Source organism: Trichosurus vulpecula, chromosome 2 (genome assembly GCF_011100635.1).
Source record: "Trichosurus vulpecula isolate mTriVul1 chromosome 2, mTriVul1.pri, whole genome shotgun sequence".
In the NCBI taxonomy this organism is placed as follows: Eukaryota; Metazoa; Chordata; class Mammalia; order Diprotodontia; family Phalangeridae; genus Trichosurus; species Trichosurus vulpecula.
Genome location: NC_050574.1, coordinates 430,031,161 through 430,051,666, shown reverse-complemented (window position 1 = coordinate 430,051,666; position 20,506 = coordinate 430,031,161). Strand labels below are relative to the sequence as shown.

At 37.0% G+C, this 20,506-nt stretch overlaps 1 protein-coding gene across 1 annotated transcript in view; it reads left to right on the top strand.

Moving 5' to 3' along the window:
- CFAP47 (cilia and flagella associated protein 47) overlaps positions 1-15,839 on the top strand; it is a 965,255-nt gene extending 949,416 nt beyond the window's left edge. Inside the window, exon 65 of the mRNA XM_036744194.1 lies at positions 15,624-15,839. Coding sequence (XP_036600089.1) covers positions 15,624-15,839 — 216 coding nt within the window. The remainder of the gene's footprint in view (positions 1-15,623) is intronic.
- Positions 15,840-20,506: the final 4,667 nt, after the last annotated feature.

The window sequence follows — 20,506 nt, the reverse complement described above, 5'->3', positions numbered from 1 at the left end:
GTCATTTTTATCATATTAGCTCAGCCTAAAAATGAGCAACTGATATTTTTCCATTTGTTTAGATCTGACTTTATTCACATGGAAAGTGTTTCATAATTATGTTCATATAGGCCCTGGGTTTGTCTTGGCAGATAGACTTCCAAATATTTTATAATGTCTACAGTAACTTTGAATGGAATTTCTCTTTCTATCTCTTGCTGTTGGGCTTTGTTAATAATGTATAGGAATGTTGACGATTTATGTGGGTTTATTTTGTATCCTGCAACTTTGCTAAAGCTGTTTATTATTTCAAGTAGTTTTTTACTTGATTCTCTAAGTAAATCATCATATCATCTGCAAAAAAGTGATAATTTAGTTCTTCTTTGAATATTTTAATTCCTTCAATTTCTTTTTCCTCTCTTATTGCTACAGCTAAGGTTTCTAGTACCAAATTGAATAGTAGGGGCGATAATGGACATCCTTGTTTCACCCCTGATCTTATTGGGAATGCATCTAGCTTATCCCCATTACAAATAATTCTTGTTGATGGTTTTAGGTAGATGCTATTTATAATTTTAAGGAAGGCTTCATTTATTCCTATGCTTTCTAGTGTTTTTAATAGGAATGGGTGTTGTATTTTGTCAAAGGCTTTTTCTACTTGAGATGATCATATGGTTTCTGCTAGTTTTGTTGTTGATATGGTCAATTACACTAATCGTTTTCCTAATATTGAACCAGCCTTGCATTCCTGGAATAAATCCTACCTGGTCATAGTGGATTATTCTGGTGATAAGTTGCTGCAATCTTTTTGCTAATATTTTATTTGAAATTTTTGCATCAATATTCATTAGGGAAATTGGTCTATAATTTTCTTTCTCTGTTTTGACTCTACCTGGTTTGGGTATTAGTACCATATTTGTGTCATAAAGCGAATTTGGTAGGACTCCTTCTTCACCTATTTCCGCAAATAGTCTACAAAGTATAGGAATTAATTGTTCTTTAAATGTTTGATAGAATTCACATGTAAAACCATCTGGCCCTGGAGATTTTTTCCTAGGGAGTTCATTGATGGCTTGCTCAATTTCTTTTTCTGAGATGGGGCTATTTAGAAATTTTACTTCCTTTTCTGTTAACCTGGGCAAATTATGTTTTTGTAGATATTTATCCATATCTCTAAGGTTGTCAAATTTATGGGCATACAATTCGGCAAAATAATTCCTAATTATTGTTTTGATTTCCTCTTCATTAGAGGTGAACTTACCCTTTTAATTTTTGATACAGGTAATTTGATTTTCTTCTTTCTTTTTTTTAATCAAATTGACCAAAGGTTTATCAATTTTATTGTTTTTTTTTCATAAAACCAGCTCTTTGTTCTATTTATTAATTCAATAGTTTTCTTGGTTTCAATTTTATTAATCTCTCCTTTGTTTTTCAGTATTTCTAATTTGGTATTTAATTGGGGATTTTCAATTTGTTCTTTTTCTAGCTTTTTGAGTTGTATGCCCAAATAATTTATCTCCTTTGCCCCTATTTTATTCATGTAAGCATTTATAGATATAAAACTTCCCCTAAGAACTGCTTTTGCTGCATCCCACAAGTTTTGGTGTATTGTCTCATTATTGTAATTCTCTTGAATGAAGTTATTAATTGTTTTTCTGATTTGTTCTTTGGCCCACTCATTCTTTAGAATTAGATTATTTAGTTTCCAATTAATTTTTAGCTTATTTTTTCCATCATTCTTTGTTACAAATAATTTTTATTGCATCATGATCTGAAAAGTGTGCTCTGACTACTTCTGCCTTTCTGCACTGGATTGTGAGGTTTTTATGCCCTAGTACATGGGTCAGTTTTTGAGTATGTGCCATGTACCACCGAGAAGAAAGTATATTCCTTTTAATCCCCATTTAGTTTTCCCCAGAGGTCTATCATATCTGCCTTTTCTAAAATTCTGTTCAATTCCGCATCTTCTTTCTTATTTATTTTGAGGTTAGATTTATCAGGTTCAGAAAGGGGAAGGTTGAGGTCTCCCAATATTATAGTTTTGCTGTCTATTTCTTCCTGTAACTCCCTTAACCTCTTCTCTAAGAATTTGCATGCCATACCACTTGGTGCATAAATGTTAAACAATGATATTGCTTCATTGTTTATGGTGCCTTTTAGCAGGATGTAGTGAGCTTTCTTATCTTTTTTAATTAAATCTATCTTTACTTTTGCTTTGTCTGAGATTAGGATTGCTACACCTGCTTTTTTTACTTTAACTGAGGCGCAATATATTTTACTCCAGCCTTTTACCTTTACCCTGTATGTATCTCCCTGTTTCAAATGTGTTTCTTGTAAACAGCATATTGTAGGATTATGGTTTTTAATCCTTCTGCTGTCTGCTTCTGTTTTATGGGAGAATTCATCTCATTCACATTCACAGTTATGATTTCTATCTGTGCCTTTTTCTCCATCCTATTTCCCCCATTTATGCTTTTATTTCTCCCTTTCCCCTTTATATTAGGAAGGCAGAATTTATGATTTCAAAGAGAATCTCATATGTGCCTAAAAGGTCCGGAACCACAGGATATAAGGAATTCTCTAGGCAGAAGGCAGGAGAACTAAAGCATGTATTTACACTCCCCAATAACAAGCCCACAAACCAGCGTCCCCATTTTGATATTTTCATCAAAAGCTTCCAGGCCCAATAAGTCCGCCTTACAAGGGTAAGCAGAAGGCCACAGAGAAGCGAGATGGTATAAGGCAAAATCGTATACATGCTTCCCCTCTACGGTAAGAAGAGTACCCACTAGCCTCTAGTCAGCTCTGCTACCGGCAGCTCAGCTTCGGCTGTAGGTGTCTCTGGCTCCAACCGGAAAAGGAAAGGAGGATCTTCAAGCTGTCCTCTCCCCTCTTATAGAGTTTTTGACATCATCAAGCTCCCGCCTGAACGATCAGGGCCGATTGGTTCTTGACTTGGCCCCTCCCCCAGCGTAGACCACGTTAACACACCTCCCCTCAGCCAGCGCCACGACTCATCACACAGGAAGCTCTGGTCCTGCCCCGGAAGAGCAAGCCCCAGCATCCAGGGAAGCTCAACGAGGCGAGCTGAGTCATTCAAAGAAAACAAAGTCCATTCTGGCTACACCCTTCTACTCCTCAACAAAGTTTTGCTTTTGACTGCCACCTTCCTCAGTTTACCCTCCCTCTTTATTCCCCTCTCTTGTCTTACCATTTCTCACTTGCTGCTTCTCCCCTCCCTTCTAACCAACCCCCTTCCTTTTTTCCCCCTGTCCCCTCCTACTTCCTGTAGGACGAGTTAGATTTCTATACTTATCAGGGTATGTTATTCCCTTCTTGAACCAGATCAGATGACAGTAAAGAACAAATACTGCTCTTCTCCCTCACTTCTTTCCCTTTACTAAAATGTGGTTTTGTGCCTTTTCATTTGGTGTAATTTACCCTTTTCTACTACCTCCTTACCTCTTCTCTCAAAGCCCTCCCTTTACATCTCTTAATTACGGTTTTTATCCTTATATCAGTTATTTTATACAGACATTCACAGTCTATGTGTATCCCTTTCAGTTGTCATAATAGCTGTACTATTCTCAAGATTGACATATATATCTATACATATAAAACATACATAAGATGATATAATTCTATATAAAGATGTAAATAATTTGCCCTGATTGATTAATAAGGTTTGTGGGGGTTTTTTTCCCTGTTTGCCTTTTTATGTCTCTCTTGAATTTTGTATTTGGAGATCAAATTTTCCATTGAGTTCTGGCCTTTTCATCAGGAAGGTCTGGAATTCCCTTATTTCATTAAATGTCCATCTCCTTCCCTGAAAAATTGTGCTTAATTTTGCTGGGTAGTTGATCCTTGGTTGTAGTCCCAGCTCCTTTGCCCTTTGGAATATCATATTCCAATTTCTCCTGTCTTTTCATGTGGAGGCTGAAAGATCCTGTGTGATCCCGACTTTAGTTCCACGATATTTGAATTGTTTCTTTTTGGCTGCTTGCAGTATTTTCTCCTTGACTTTGTAATTCTGAAATTTGGCTATAATATTTCTTGGTGTTTTGAGTTTGGGATCTCTTTCAGGGGGTGATCGGTGAATTCTTTCAATGACTGTTTTTGCCCTCTGGTTCTAGGACCTCTGGGCAGTTATCTTTGATAATTTCTGCGAAGATACTGTGAAGTCTCTTTTTTTCATTGTGCATTTCTGAAATTGTCTCTCTTGTATCTATTTTCCAGGTCAGTTGTTTTCCCAATCAGATATTTCACATTTTTTTCTATATTTTCATTCTTTACATTTTGTTTTACTACTTCTTGATGCCTCATCGAGTCATTAGCTTCCACTTGCTCAACTCTAATTTTTAATGAGTTACTCTCTTCATTTTGCTTTTGAGTCTCCTTTTGGCAATTGGTTGATTTTACCTCTCAGGGTGTCATTTTCTCTATTTAGATTCTGAATCTCCATAGCCATTTCGCCAATCTTATTCTTTAGGGACTTGATTTCGTCAGTGGATTTTTTTTTCCATTTTTTCCAATGTTTTTTTTCCATTTTTTCTTTTACCTCCCTAATTTAGTTTTTAAAATCCTCCTTTAGCTCTTCCAGTAATGCTTTTGGGGCTTGAGACCAGTTCACACTACCTTTTGAGGTATCAGATGTGGCTATAGTGTCATTGCTATCCTCTTCGAAATTGGTATTTTGATCATGCCTGTCTCCATGAAAAGAATCAATGGTCCTTGGTTTTTTTGTGTTCTTCATGTTGGTTAGCCTTTTCCTGGCTTTACAATAAATTTCTGCTTTTGGGGCTCTCTGTTCCAGCTTTCTTATTTTGGGGATCGTGAGTCTAGTTGTCGGCTTTGTGAATTATAGCCTTCAGTTTCCTGAGGTATGGGGGAGGGGATCTGGCTGCCCAAAATCTCCTCTTCAGCAATGGTCTCAGCTGTTTGTTGTTTGAGCTGATGTCTGGCACTTCCCCTGGGGGAGCAAGAATATGTTTGGGCTCCTAGTATTGACCCCTGCTGGCTCTGCCCCTCTGGGACTCAGGTACTCCCACTACTCGGCCCCTAAAGCCCCACTTCTACTTCCTCTGTTCCAGCATTCTTTTTTTTCTGAGGAATTCTCTGGGTGGGGAGTGGAGGGATTAGAGCCCTTTACCTGGCCATTATGTCTCCCAGAAGTTCAGAAGCTGTGTTTCATACCTTTGGGTTGCAAGCCTCAGGAGTTGATGTTTCACAGCCGGTGGCGTTGCGCTGCCTCTCGTTGCTTCCACAGACAGCTGTCCTGTGTCGGAAGGCCTGGGGGGTCTCCACTGGTTTCAGGTGCCCAGCTTTCTCCCAGCCTGTCTCCCACATGGGTTTCCCAGCCAGCCACTTCCACTTTGGTGCCTTCTGGAGCAGCTCCGCAGGCAGAGTGCTCTCCAATCCTACAGATTCGTTCCTTCGGCCTTTCAGACTCTCCTGGCTGGGAAATTTGCCCCACTCAGACTGCTCACGGTTTCTAACTCTCTCAAATCTGCTCAAATTCACTTTTTCATAGGAATCTGACAGAACTTGTTGAGAGAGCTCCAGTAAGATGCTGTTTCCATGCGGCCATCTTGGCTCCACCCCCAGGTGTCATTCTTTTAATCATCAATTATCTTCATTCTATCCATCGAAAGAAAGGATCATATTCTATAAATAGAAATACATTTTAAAAATCATTATCAGCATTCATTCTCATTCCAATTTGTATTTTAATGCTTCTGAACTTATAGGGCTATACCTCTTTTCTATAGTCATTTTTTGGAATCTATATTTACATCTAAATTAATATGCCACAACTACCCTGACTACTGCCATAGGTAACTCCCTGAAGGTCAAGTAGCTTTTATTTCATTCTTGTCTCCCCTTGCCCCCTGGATTCTCCTATACCCTTAGAGGATCTTAGAGTATCTAGGTTTTCTGCTATTTGCTCAAGCCTCCAATGATGGTGTTCTCTCAATATTAGAAGGTGGTCCTTTGTAGCCTGTTTCCATTAGCCAATGTCAATCAGATTAGTTTTTAGAAAAAAATATTTACTTCAGAAGGTATACTCATGAGTATACAAATTTACTCCCCTAACACACCCCTTTGTACCACCTCAGTCTCTGAGGAAGGAAAGAGGATAAAACACATAGGTGAATTTGCTTCCCATGGAGAACAGTCCCACTTCCAATTCTAAACCTCCTACCAACTCAAAGCTCAAGTACCTTGGCTTCTCAGGACTACCATGCCAAGCTGGATACCTCCAATACCCTGCCTGAAATCCTGGCTCCAGGATTGCATGTTTTGAACTCCTGATCCTGTGAAGGTCATATCCAGAAGCTAAAAGAGAAAAAGACAAACAATATAGAACAAAAATAAATCATTCAAGGTCCATTTCTATGGAGCAGGGGAAGTATTGCCCCTCTCACCAGCTATAGGTGAACTGATATTTATCTTCTATATCTAGTCAATAAGATAGCTTCAGGAAGAGGATGAACAGCTCAGTCTTACCAGTTTTTAAAGACCCAGGCAACCCATCAAAGGGGTCTCCTGCCACCCATAGTAGGGGATGCAGCAGACTCCATGTTACCTGAACTGGGTATACCCAAACCAGCCTGGGAAATAATAACTTAGGTAACGTTGTCTTTTTTATTCTGTTGCCAGGCCTAAAAATGAATACTGAGTATTCCTCCAGCTATTTAAACTGTTTATCTGAGGAAGACTTCATACATATCTTTTATGTGCTTTGGAATGTTAATCCCCAGATATTTTATGCATTTAGTAGTAAACCTATACTTTCAATTTGGTTCTATCAAGCTATTAAGAACATGTCAGATAATGCAGTGGATAGAGCTCTGGGCCTGGAGTCAGGAAGAGCCGAAAACAAATCTTGCTGCAAACATTCCTGTGTGACCTTGGGCAAGTCAATTAGCTCTTTTGCCTCGGTTTCCTCATCTGTAAAATGAGCCAGAGAAGAAAATGACAAACGACTTCATGATCTTTGCCAAGAAAACCCCAAATAGGGTTATGAAGAGTCAGACATGACTGAAATGACAGAGTAACAGCAATATAATAAATTCTAAGATTGAATGGTCACTTCCCCCAAGGCTTACATAATTTCTGTTTTCACAACTATTTCATCCTTGTTTATCAGATTAAATTCTAGAGCTTTAATTTCTTTCGTAGCTTACTCAGTCTTTTAAGGAATGAATTCATTACTAAGGCAAGCCAATAATTTATTAGCTACTCTGCTTTAGGCAGAGAGAGTTTTTATTACTTCGCTGCCTATTTGGGTTAAGATCAAGTGTAGGCAGAGAGAGTTCCAATAGATGTCAAGATAATTGAGTACTTTCAGTACATGGTTACATGCCAGGTTTGTGACTATTTCCTACTTTTCTCCAGGTGGTTGGTGGTATTCCCATTATAATATTGCTTTTGTTTTACTCTTCATTGATTCATTTTCAACTAAATTCTTTTTGACATATCTCTCCACTTTGGTTCTTGAATTGCTTCATACAAACATTTCTCCTTAAAATAGAGGATTAATGTGTGAGAATTATGACTTATAAGGGAAGCAACATCAACACAATTCATATAAACAAGTTATTATTGCAGAAAACTGGGATGTTAATGGAAATTTAGACATCAAAACCCATTACAAACTTCTAAAATAAAACTCTAAATACTATAAAATAATTGACTATAGAAACCAAAAGGGTCTAAAAGAAAGCAAACATGTGACTTACAAAGTGGATAGATAAATCACCCAAGGACAGCCACACTTTATAATGTAAACTTGTTTGTGAAATTTTATAGAGGAAGAGGATAGACAATTATGAATGTTATTTCCTCATAAAACAGAGACAAGTAGTGGAGGATAAAACTACTTAACAGACAGCTTGGCTAGAGACCTAAGTAGTCATCCCAAGGACATTTAAGGATCAAATGAGCAGAACAGATAAAAAATGGAGATCATAAATGAGAAAACATTAACACTTTTCAATCTATATACTTTTCCCTAACTATATACACACACATACACACACACACACACACACACACACAGGCATACGTACATACACACATATAACAAGGACATCTTTAACAACTATGTTAGAGGGAAAAAAGTAGGGTTTTCATATGATATTTCACAATGGACCACTGCCACTGAAATTCCCTCCTCTGATTCAGGAGTTCTTCCTGGAACCTCCATTTCAAGGAAGTGCCCAGGCCATACTGTGCTGACTCCTTCCTTCCTTGCCCTGCTCTACCTGGCTCTCAAAACTCAAAACTCCACTTTCTTCCCTTCCCTCCTCCTAGATTTTCAGCTCATTTATTATATGTTGTCTTCCATCATTCAAATGTAATCTCCTTGAGGGAAGGAATTGTCTTTTTCTTTTTGCTTGACAATCTTTTTCATTATGCAGTTGGTGAAAGGTTTAGGGAATATGAGATCCCACTCAATGATATCCTAATGATTAATATCAGGTGAAGTGTCAAACATAAAAATGTATGCTTGCCAAAAGTGTTTGCCATCTTTATGGAAGAGATCCCATGTAAAGTCCAAGCTGAAGGAGGAATTCCTTATGAAGTTCAGGTCCTCTGAAAGCTTTTGTTTGTGGCTAACATCATTTTGATTACATTAAGCCTGAGACTATTTCAGACCTTTCTGGATAAGATCCATAACCACTCAAAAAAATTACTTACACAGTGAAAACAAACAAAAAACAAGTGAATAAATAATGCCTGCTCAACCACTTTGTGTTTATGCATGTACAAGTATTACATATATTTGAACAAATATTAAAAGATGGGCCTTGGTTTCATCTGCAAATAGACAATGAGTTGATCCCAAATTGTTCAAGAGGGATATGATGTATCGCCTTTCAGAGATTACACATTGTTCAAATTGCTCCTGAACTTCTCCCTGAAACAAAGTCTCATTTTTAATGTCAATATTCTACTGTATTGTCTTATGGCTGAGTTAGGAATCATTATAATCTCTGAATCCATGAAAAATATTATCAACCAAAGGAAAATAGAGAAGACATGGTGGGTGTAAATATGCTGCAATGCATTACAAATGAAGAGAACTAGAGTAGAAGATCATGTAAAAATATACAAATGAAAAAGATGTGGCAAGATCAAGGGACAATGAGGGCATCCCATTTACTGCATTAGTTTCCTTACAATGCAAAAAGAAATTAAAGGAAGCCCTGGAATGTTAAGTGGAACTTCTTGTGAATTTATAGTAGAATATGGATAAGGGTCATAGACAATGGGCAGTCACTTGGATTAGTCATGATCTCCATCACTAGGAGTTAATGCCCACCTTTGTATGTCATTTCCCTTTTGAATAACACATACTGTCAGAGTTATGTCCATTTGGGGGGCATTTTTATGTAGAGACCTGAGACTGGATTTTATTTAGATTTTTTTTTCACTTTTGAACTTCTTAGTGTTTCTACTGACAATTTTTTTAAACCAGTGTTGTAGTCCATACTTTCTAACTCCCCAGAGTATGTAACTTGGTAGGCATATGTAAATAGCTTTTTCTCTCCACTCTTAGCATATTTAAGACTTTGTTGATATTAGTGGGGCTCTAAACAATATATGCTTATATCTACACTTATATGTAAAGGGAGACACCCAAGTGAGACTTCAGCAGAAGTAAAAAGTCATGAGAAATAAGGAACAGAAACATTAAAATGTCAAAGGTAGGGCCTTCAGATAAATAAATACACACACATGTACTTATGTATAGACATACATGGTATGTCTATACAACATATGTGTATAAATGTATACATATCATATGTACAAATATATACACACATATATACACATATACATAAACACATGTATACATACACACATATACATAAACACACACACAGACACACACAGACACTGTTTCCTAGGAAGTGTATCAGTTTTAAATATTTCAGTTGCCTGTGAAGAAGGCATGGAAGTACTGAATTTGCCTGCAGGGCACAGACTGCATTACTAGCTTTGTCCCTAATTACTCATCTTTATAAGATCCTGAAAGGAGTATGGTAGCTTGAAACTCCCCAATCTAAGGTAAGGTGGCAGCTTGATTCAGCTAGGTGGAAAGAGTGGAGAGAGCATTAAGCCTGGAGTCAGGAAGACGTGAGTTCAAATCCAGCCTCAGATACTTACTAGCTGTGTGACTCGGGGCAAGTCACTTAACCTCTGTTTACCTCAGTTTCCTCATCTGCAAAATGGAGATAATGGCAACATCTACCTTTTAGGTTATTGTGAGAATGAAATGAGGTAATAACTGTAAAGCATTTAGAACAGTTTCTGGCACATAGCAAGTACTGTACAGATGCCAGCTCTTATTAAGGAAGAGTGTCTTAGTGAAGGAAAAGGATTCTGAGCCTGGAAAGATTTTTTAAGCTGAAGAAGCAAGACTCGTCCCAACTCCTGCCTGATGGTGAGAAGGTGACAAACAGAGAAAGAGGGAGCCAAAAGGAAGATAATTCTGATGAATTATAAATATATATATATATATATATACATACATACATATATATAATTATGCCGAACTATAAGCTGAATCTTTGCCCTAGCTGAAAGAGAGCACTCTGCCATCTAACCAAGCCAGTGGCTGAAAGTGGAAAAGGACTTTGGCTACCCATTAAAGAGCAAGCCTGAGACATTCAGAGAATTGGTCCTGCTGTAAGAATGCCCAACAACCTGTTTGGTGCAGCATGGCAGCTATAGCCTAGCCCAGTTCAGCAGTAGATTGACCTGCCCAGCGATACTCTATGAAAAATTGGGCCAGCTGAGCTGTGGAGCAATCACATCCATCAAGAATGTGACCCATTCCACCCCTATCCCCCAAACATGGTGAGGAAACTCCAGAGAGAAAGGGCATTAAGTTTCTGCAGTTCCACATTCGTGACTTGCTTTGGCCATTTGTGTTCCCTACAAATGTGCCTCAAGACCACTGTATTTTCTTTTTCTTTAATAAAAGAATTTGTTTATTTTTAGTTTTCAACAGTCACTTCCATAAGTTTTAAATTTTTCTTCACTTCCCTCCCTTTACCCCTCACCAGGACAGTGTGCAATCTGACATAGGCTTTACATAGACATTCTTATTAAACATATTTTCACATTAGTTATGTTACATAGAAAAATTAGAATGAATGGGAAGAACCATGGGAAAGAAAAAACAAAACAAAACAAAAAAAGAAAGCAAATAATATGCTTCAATCTACATTCACACTCTGTATTTCTTTCTCTGAATGTGGATGACATTTTCATCAGGAGTCTTTTGGAATTGTTTTAGCTACTTGCATTGCTGAGAAGAGCTAAGTCTATGAAAGTCAGTCATTGCACACTGTGGCTGTTACTGTGCACAATGGTCTCACTTTTTGCTCACTTCACTCAGCATCAGTTCATATAAATCTTTCCAGGTTTTTCTGAAGTCTGCCTGCTCATCATTTCTTATACAGCTGTGTATTCCTTTTCATTGATATACCACAACTTGTTCAGCCATTCCCTAATTGAGGGGCATCCCCTTAATTTCTAGTACTTGGCTACCACAAAAAGAGCTGCTATAAATATTTTTGTACATGTGGGTCATTTTCCCATTTTTATGATCTCTTTGGGATACAGCCCTAGAAGCGATATTTCTGGGCCAAAGGGTATGCATATTTTTATAGCCCTTTGGGCTTAGCTCCAAATTGCTCTCCAGAATGGTTGGATCAGTTCACAAGTCCACCACCAATGAATTAGTGTTGCAATTTTCCCACATCTTCTCCAACATTTATCATTTTCCTGTTTTATCATGTTAGCCAAACTAATAGGTATGATGTGGTACCTCAGAGTCGTTTTGATTTGCATCTCTCTAATCAATAGTGATTTAGAGCATTTTTTCGTATGACTATAGAGAGTTTTAAATTCTTCTTCTGACAATTGCCTGTTCATATCCTTTGACCATTTATCAATTGGAGAATGACTTGTATTCTTATAAATTTGACTCAATTCTCTATCTATTTTAGAAATGAAGCCTTTATCAGAGACACTGATTGTAAAAATTATTTCCCACTTTTCTGCTTCCCTCCTAATCTTGGTTGCATTGACTTTGTGCAAAAACTTTTCAATTTAAATGTAATCAAAATTGTTCATTTTACATTTCATAATATTCTCTATCTCTTCCTTGGTCATAAATTCCTCTATTCTCCATAAATCTGACAGATAAACTATACCTTGCTCTCCTAATTTGCTTATCATATCAACCTTTATACCTAAATCATGTACGCATTTGGAATTGTAAGGTGTTGGTCTATGCCCAGTTTCTGCCATACTATTTTCTAGTTGTCCCAGCAGTTATTGTCAAATAGTGAGTTCTTATCCCAGAAACTGGGGTCTTTGGGTTTGTCAAACAGTAGACTAATGCATTGACTATAGTCATTGACTAATGCATCTTAGGTACCTAACCTATTCCACTGATCCACCTCTCTATTTCTTAGTCAGTATCAAGTATTTTTAATGATTGCTAGGATGACTGTATTTTCAATTCATGGTTACTCCCTCTGCCCTTCCCTCCAAGGACTTTCTGTATATTTTTTGGAAGATTGTACCCCTGGTATTGGGAGAAATGTTTGCAACTATTCTTCTGGTTATAGTTTTTGAAAAAAAAATACCTTTCCTAAGGACCTGATCCTACCAATCATTTTTAAGGGAAAAAACACCGCAAAGGTCTTACAATCCAGTAGAGCCACACACAAAGTTAATCTTCTAGGGTGCCAGTTCTTGGTTGAATGAACCTTTATTTATCTATGTATTCCTGTGTGTATGCCTCTATATATGCATGTTATATATCAGCTGAGGCTGGAGATGTATGTAATAATGCACGTGCATAGTATTCCAGAGTATTCCACCTTTGCAAAGATGAGAGGGAGGCACATTTCCTAAGTTTTCTCCAAGATGAATCTCCATTATCATTATCATTAAACAGTATTCATTTATTTGTTTGTTGTTGTTCTTTCCATTAAGATATAAATCATTTTGCATAATGTTTTCCTGATTTAGCTTTCATCACTTGGCATCGGTTCATGTAAGTTTTCTCATTAGGCAAATGTGATTTTTGCTCATCCTAGTTAAAGATTACATCATTCCTGACCAAAATAGTACAACCTGTATTTTTTAAAATGTGGTTCAGAAGTTAAAAATCCTCTTCTGAGATTCCATGGTCTTAAGCAGCTGCCTATGCCCCAAATCTGTCTTTCTCTTCCAAATTCCATTTGGAAGTAGTTATAGAAATGCCACCTGTGTACCTAAGGCTTTCAGATTCTTATGAGTGTCTTCATAATCTCTAACAACTGTTTCTAGATTCCTTCTGTCAGTATCATTTTTATCCATGTAAATTACCTGAGGTGGGTAATAATTTCTAAGTTGAACACATTTGAAAAAGTTCTCCACCATGCCCCAGGTAAATATCCTTAAAAGACAGCAGACCTCTCTACTCTTATTGTCACTGGCAAATACCATCTGAAGAACCCTTCAGCGAGGAACCTCCAGCCACTACTATTTGTATTTTATTCCTCCAACTCATTCTGGAAGAACTGTATTTCTTGATGTACTTACCTTACCTCACACATACATGGCATCATTACTAGAAAAAAACAATTCACCTACTTCCTCCTCATACAGTTCACATCCTCCATCTGTGGGAAGAACCAAATAATCATAACCAAATTCTAAATGCTCAAAAGGCAATACAGTTGTATCCCCTTAGCTCAATCATATTCTACCAGGGGAGGTAACACATGCATTAAGAAATATATATAGAAAACATACAAAATAAATATATAGTTTGGTAGAGAGAACCTAGGAGCTTAGGGTACCCAGTGGTGCTTGAGTTGAGACCTGAAGGAGCAAGGAAATCCTTGCCTTGGAGTTGGAGTAAGTACATCTTCATACAAAAACATATTAATGGGAGAAGGAATGTTATGGGATAAGAACGAATAAGAAGCATCAAGAGCAAAAATGTATACATAAAGAATAGCTGCTATAAAGAATGAAGGCAAGAATATTGTGGCTTTGGCATACATGAATATACACAGCAAGCTAGAAAATGACTACCTTTTTCAATGCTATTCCCTATGTGTATCCATAGAAGTAATGAAACATTTCATAACCAATCCCTATACAAGTTCTTCTCACTTGAATTTCTAGAGCCAAAAACCTATAAATTCTATAGGTTTTGTGATTTGAAATGTGAGTGTGCCAGAGCCAGCTCAAAATGACTTTGGAGGTGGATTATGAAATTTTCAGTAAGCTTTTGCACCTTGGAAATCAGCAAATGCTACAAATTAAAGCTGGATTTATTGTTTTTTTTTTAAACTTTCTAGATATAAGAAAGTGATGGAAAAATGTCAATAATGTAGATCAAACTTAAAATTGTGTTGTGGGAACTTTTTTTTAGAAGGGAGGAACTAGTTGTAAAACATTGACCAGCACATCCTTGTTTATGTAATCTATCTTATTTAAACCAACCAACAGGCATCTGGCATAAGTATTTTAAGTATAATTATTTCCATTTTATTGGTGAGCAAAGTAAAGCTCTGGAAAGGTAAATAATTTGTCCATAGTCACACAGTAACTGTCCAAGACAGGATTAAAACCAAGATCATCCCTGCTCTAAGTCCAAGTCAATTCATTGAACATTTATTAAACAACTACCATCTACCAGGCACTGTGCTAAGTGCTAAGACTATAATTAACAAAAAAGAAAGATAGTTCCTGACCTCAAAGAACTTACAATCTATTAGGGGGAGACACACAAAAGGATGCAGGATAGCAGAGGGGAAAGGGGGAGACTACAAGGAGAACAGGGAGTTCCTGGGGAGGGGTCATCTTGTTCAGTGGCATTGAAACCAGACATATCAATACTTCTATAAAGGAAGGCATTGGGAGGATTTTGTTACTCCATCCTCTAGCCCTCTAATCAGAGAGGAAAGAAGTGTGAGGAAGATGGTGGTTATTCAAGGCTGGAGGTAGTGGCATGAAACTGCAATTGGAGATTAGCTTAACCTGGGAGGAGCATCATGTTTCCTGGCATTGAAATCTGGTAGAGTAGCAAGTACAGAGTGAAGTGAGTGAGTCTAATACTCTATCTCTCAATTAATGGTTAATTTCAATGCAGTTAATTTAAATGTTTTGTAAAATCAATCTTACAACCAGTTCTTTCAATTAGTCATAGTTTATGTTTGGAAATGCTTCTATCACAAACTATATGGACACTCTTTTCCTCCATTTTCACTCTCATTTTTTCCTCTCTCCCCCTACCACTGCCCCTACCAAAAAAAATGTGCTGTGCACAGAGAAAAAATGGTGTGACAACCTACACGGCAGGCTTGTGACTCTGTGTGTATTTTTAGTAAGTGCCATTTCATTCTTAAAATGAAGCGAATTCCATTGCCTGTTGTGCAAGTTAATAGTTTTTCCCTATGGGTGAGGATCTATTTTTGTGGCCTCTATGCACCCTGCACGGAGAAAAACAAATGACTCTCTAATTTGTACATTACTTTAAGCATTTTGTTTGTTTGTTTCAAATGCTTTCCCTATTAGACCATGGATGGTTCACATAAAACCTCTCCCAATCTTTTTTCCAGACAGAAAATATCTATTGGATGTATCAGATCAATGGGCTGCCACCAAACACAGTACCACCGACAAATGTAACAGCTAGAATTGATTGCATTAATAAGAACCTGAGAACCATCCCCGTTCACCAGCGTAACTTCCTCCAGGAAAACACTAAACTAATCACCACAGGGGTGTCCTCAACCATCAAAGGTGCTCCTTTGGTATTAAGAAAAAATAAATAAATACTTTTTTTAAATGTATCATTGGCCTTCAAAAGCAATTATGATATTACCATCATTTTCTTTGTCTATTTATTTTTAATACCTCTAGGGAATAATAGAGATGACATAGAATAGTTAAAGTACTTTTATACTTTCGCTTTCATTTTAAATGGTGAAAAAAAGCACCATTCTTCTAATATATGTTTCTTAGGTAGGTTGGTATGTGCAAAATATGAAATTGACTTCGAATCTCTAAATATCAGCATCTGCTAACTTTTAAAATACAGGAATACATTTATAGTCAAAATGAAAATGAGTTTCAGTGAAAAAGCTGTTTCTCATACTGATGTTGCTTTAAAACCTCTATTTCTCATGTTGATGTAGCTTATGAACCTTTAAACTTTAAACATAAAATTAACTTACTGCTAAGGAATGGATTGCTAAGCAATGTGAAAGATTTTTCATTTTTCTTTTTTATGTTTTGCATATTATGTATGTTTCAAAAAAGTGATTTAAAAATTAATGCATCTAAAATGTGTATATGCCTACATTATATATATATTCATATATACTTGAATAAATATATATGATATAATATAGATTATACATATAATATACATAATACATATATAATATACCTTAATATACCCAAGTTCATTCAGGGACAAAGTGATATATGATAGGGATAATAATTGAAAATCTTAGAGACATAGAAAATGCTACCATCTTCAGTTCTCACCATCCAATGGTTGGACAAACGTCAACACAGATAGGTACCCTTGGCTCAATCATTGTGTACCATTTTACAATAGTGTTCACGTAATGATGACACTTGGGAGACCTCTGCTAACTGGGAGTGCCACAACTTAGCGTTATGATCTTATATACACAGTTAAGTCTATGGAAATGTGCTTCATCTGTACAATGAATATTATGTATAATGTAGGAGTTAGGACTATAGGATATATGAAATTCTATGAATTGGTAAGAAAAAAAATACCTGGTGTTTACCAATTGAGTTTCTATACCACTCTACCCCTCCCCCAAAGCAGCCAGTCTGAGGTACAATATAAATTTGCTTGATATATTATTTTTCTCTCCTGTTCTTTGGTGGGGCCATGACAACATTCATGAGAAAGTCTTCATACCAGCTCTGAAATCCCTTAATAAAGCTCAATTACTTCTGCCCAGCACATGCTTAAAGTCCTAATTGCTTTTAGATTTGGGATGTTTACGGTAATTCCCAATATTTAAAAAATGTTAAACCTCTTTATATTGTACCAGCTGAGAAGCATGATTGCTGTCCAATCTGCAACGCTTGAGTGCTTTAGATTAGTGTGCATGGAATAGAGGCAATAAGCCCTACGTTCCTGGGGGGTGGGAATGAGAGGAACTGAGCTTTCCTTCATTGACTGATTCAAGTTACATTGTTCTGAATCAGTTGAATATGACTTAGGAAAATCAGAAATGGGTTCAAGGTAATGGTATAAAGCTTATCTTGTTTTAAATGTGTTTATTAGGAGGATAGTATGGATTTATTTTTTATCAAAAGGAAAAAAAAAAGAAATCTAAAGGAATTGAAGTTGACCAGTGAATAAAATATTTAGTCTAACAACAAGAAACACCACAGGATTTAGGGCTGGGGGGAGCAGGACCTTAAAGATGATCTAGTCCAACTCCTTCATTTTGCAGCTGAGGCAGCTAAGGCCTTGAAGAGAGAAGTGATCCACCCAAGTCACATAGAAGGTCAATTGGGCCAGGATTTAAAGCCAAAGTCCTTAACTCCAAAACCAGCAGTAGTATGCCTAAAAGGAAATCCATGATGGATCGGCTTACTAAGGGAAACTAGAATCTCATCACCTAAATCTTTGTTCTTTGACATTGTAAAAACAATTCTTTCCTATAAGTTTCACTTCTGTTAAAGCAGATTTTTGTACTCAATTGACCATAGGTTTTGAGACATTTCTTAAATGTTCTGAGCTCATGTATAATTTGGTTCAATTAAGCAAACATTTATTAAGTATATGTAGTATGTAGACTAGTTTTCTAGGCACTCAGGAAGACACAGAGATAAAAAAAAATGACAGTAATGAAGTTCACTCTCCACTAGGTGCGTAAAATACCCTAAAATGCATAAATGCATAAAATATATAAAATAAAAATTAGGACAATTTCTCTAAATCAGTGTAACCCTTGTGTTAGAGACTTTCATGATATAGAGGGTTAGGATGCACTTTGGGGTATTTTCTCATTCTCTTGCCTAGTCATGTTTTCCCCCTCCCTCTTACCAACCTCCTATACTTGAGTATATTCTCTTCTTCATAACTTTATGTATCACTGTTGCCTATTTATCACTTTCTTAGAGAAGGTAGAAGGAACAAGTAACCTTTCATTAGCATCTCCCTCATTCAGGCTGATAACACAGCTTTTTGAGTCTTCCTTTCCCTGGGTGCTACCACTCCTCTCCCCAGCTTTTGCTTTTATCTTATTTTTCTTTTTGTCTCCATAAGTTAGCTATTATTCCTCTCACACTGAGAGGCATACTATCTGTGTAGATACCATTCATTCTCCCCAAACCCTTACAGGGAAAGAGGAAAAGAAAAATTTCTTAGCAACTACTACAACAAAATTAAATGTGGTGTTGCCTAAAAGACATTCAACGTACTTTGTAACATTGAACCAGGGTGGTGGTAGTGAGATGATTACTGATTGAAAGATTATAAAAGGTTCCATGGAGAAAGTGACATTTAAACTGGGATTTTGTAACAACAGTGCTACTTACAGCTACTGTGGCTGTGCAAGGACAATAACACCAGCACACAGAAGAGCTGCTAGCACAAGTTCTTTGATCTGCTTTTCTAAGGAAAGCAACTTTAATGGATTTACAACCTCACTTTAATCTAACATAGATATATCATTCACTTAGTTCGGGGGGAAAAGCCAGCGTCCTGAACTTCAGAAAAAACCCAAGAAGAAATTATATAAACAGAGCAAAATAACACAAATCAACAGACATGCATCTCTCTGTCTACCATAGCAATACATATACAGTTACCAGAGATAGAAGTCCCAACATCTGGGTTTTCAAAGGGAGCGGGGGAGGCTCCTTAATGGCTACCCAGAGTCACCAACACTCTTCCCATGACTGTGCCCCCAAAACAAAATGCTAACCTCAGAGCATTTTCCAGGGCCCAAGGGCTTCACACCTCTCGTGAACCTAATTAGCAAGTGGGTGTGTGCCTTCCTACAAACAAAGGCAAGACTCAATCAAAGGCACTTGATTGCCTTGGTGCTGAGAAGCACTCCAAAAGAAAAAACAGTAAAAAGTTCCACTTTGCTTGCCCTTACACCTTTAAAGGATGGGTATAATGTCAAAAGGTAGAGAGGAGAGGTTCAAAGAGGAATTCCATGTAGGTATGATGTTTTCTACTCACTCTGAAATTCCTGTGGACTACTAATATTCAATGTAAGAATGATATAAATGGGGGCAGGTGGCACAATGAATAGAGCACCGGCCCTGGAGTCAGAAAGACCTGAGTCCAAATATGGCCTCAGACACTTGACACATGTACTAGCTGTGTGACCTTGGGCAAGTCACTTAGTCCCAATTGCCCTGCCAAAAAAGAGAATGATATAAATGATAAGAATTCTCCTTAAGGCTTTAAATCCCATCCCAGACACATGAGGAACCTCTAAAAATAATTTGAATTTAGTTTGTACCTTCCCAAGTAGACTAGTCAAGGGAAAAGTTTTCTAGTGACAACATTTAACCTAAAGTTTTTTTTTTAAAAGCAATAGTAAAGGAATGAAGAAAATAGTCTCATACAGTCATGATTCAATAATCTAATCCTTCTAAATCTCCCAGAGAAATTGAGGAAGGGCAGTGGGAGAAGTACTTAGAACACTATATCCAGACTTAAGCATGTATTGGCTTAATGAAATTTTCTTCTCAGTTGGAGTAGGAGAAAGGTAACCATTTTGCATCTTCTCATAGCTTATTCTCAATAGAGAACAAAAAATCTGCTCCATTGTAAGACTCACTCCAGCTTTGGCTTATTCCTTCCATATGGGTTGTTGCATTTCATCAAAGAAAAACACAATGAATATATAAAGTCTGAAATGTAACTATCCTTGGTGAGCAGGTCATGTATCACAAATCAACTTGCTCAGCTTGTTGGTTTTTCTCCTCACTCTCCCCAGCTCAGGAATTATTAGCCTTGCTACGTTGGTGCTGGAAAATGCTTGGACTACTGAACTCCTGGATGGTGGCATTACAAATTCACTTCTGCTCAGATCCTTCCCAATATGAAATTGACTATATTGACCTCATAAGAGTGTAATCTTGGAAACTCCAACCAGGCATCATGGAAAATATAGTCAAATTGGAAATGCTGTATATTAGATCTTTCTCGGGTGAAAAAAAAAGGTCGACAAACCATTCCAAGTACACATATATGACTCTAGGTAAAATATACATAGAGCATATTCAAAGACAATTATCACAGTTGATCAACAAGGATTTAATAATAATAACGATAATAACTTTAGAGCTAATAAAGCACTTATGAATACATTTTCTATGAAATAGCTACAATATGCCAGGCACTTTGCTAGGTGCTGGAGATATAAGTACAATAAGTGAAACAATTATTACTCAGAAGGATCTTATATTCTAATGGATGAGACAA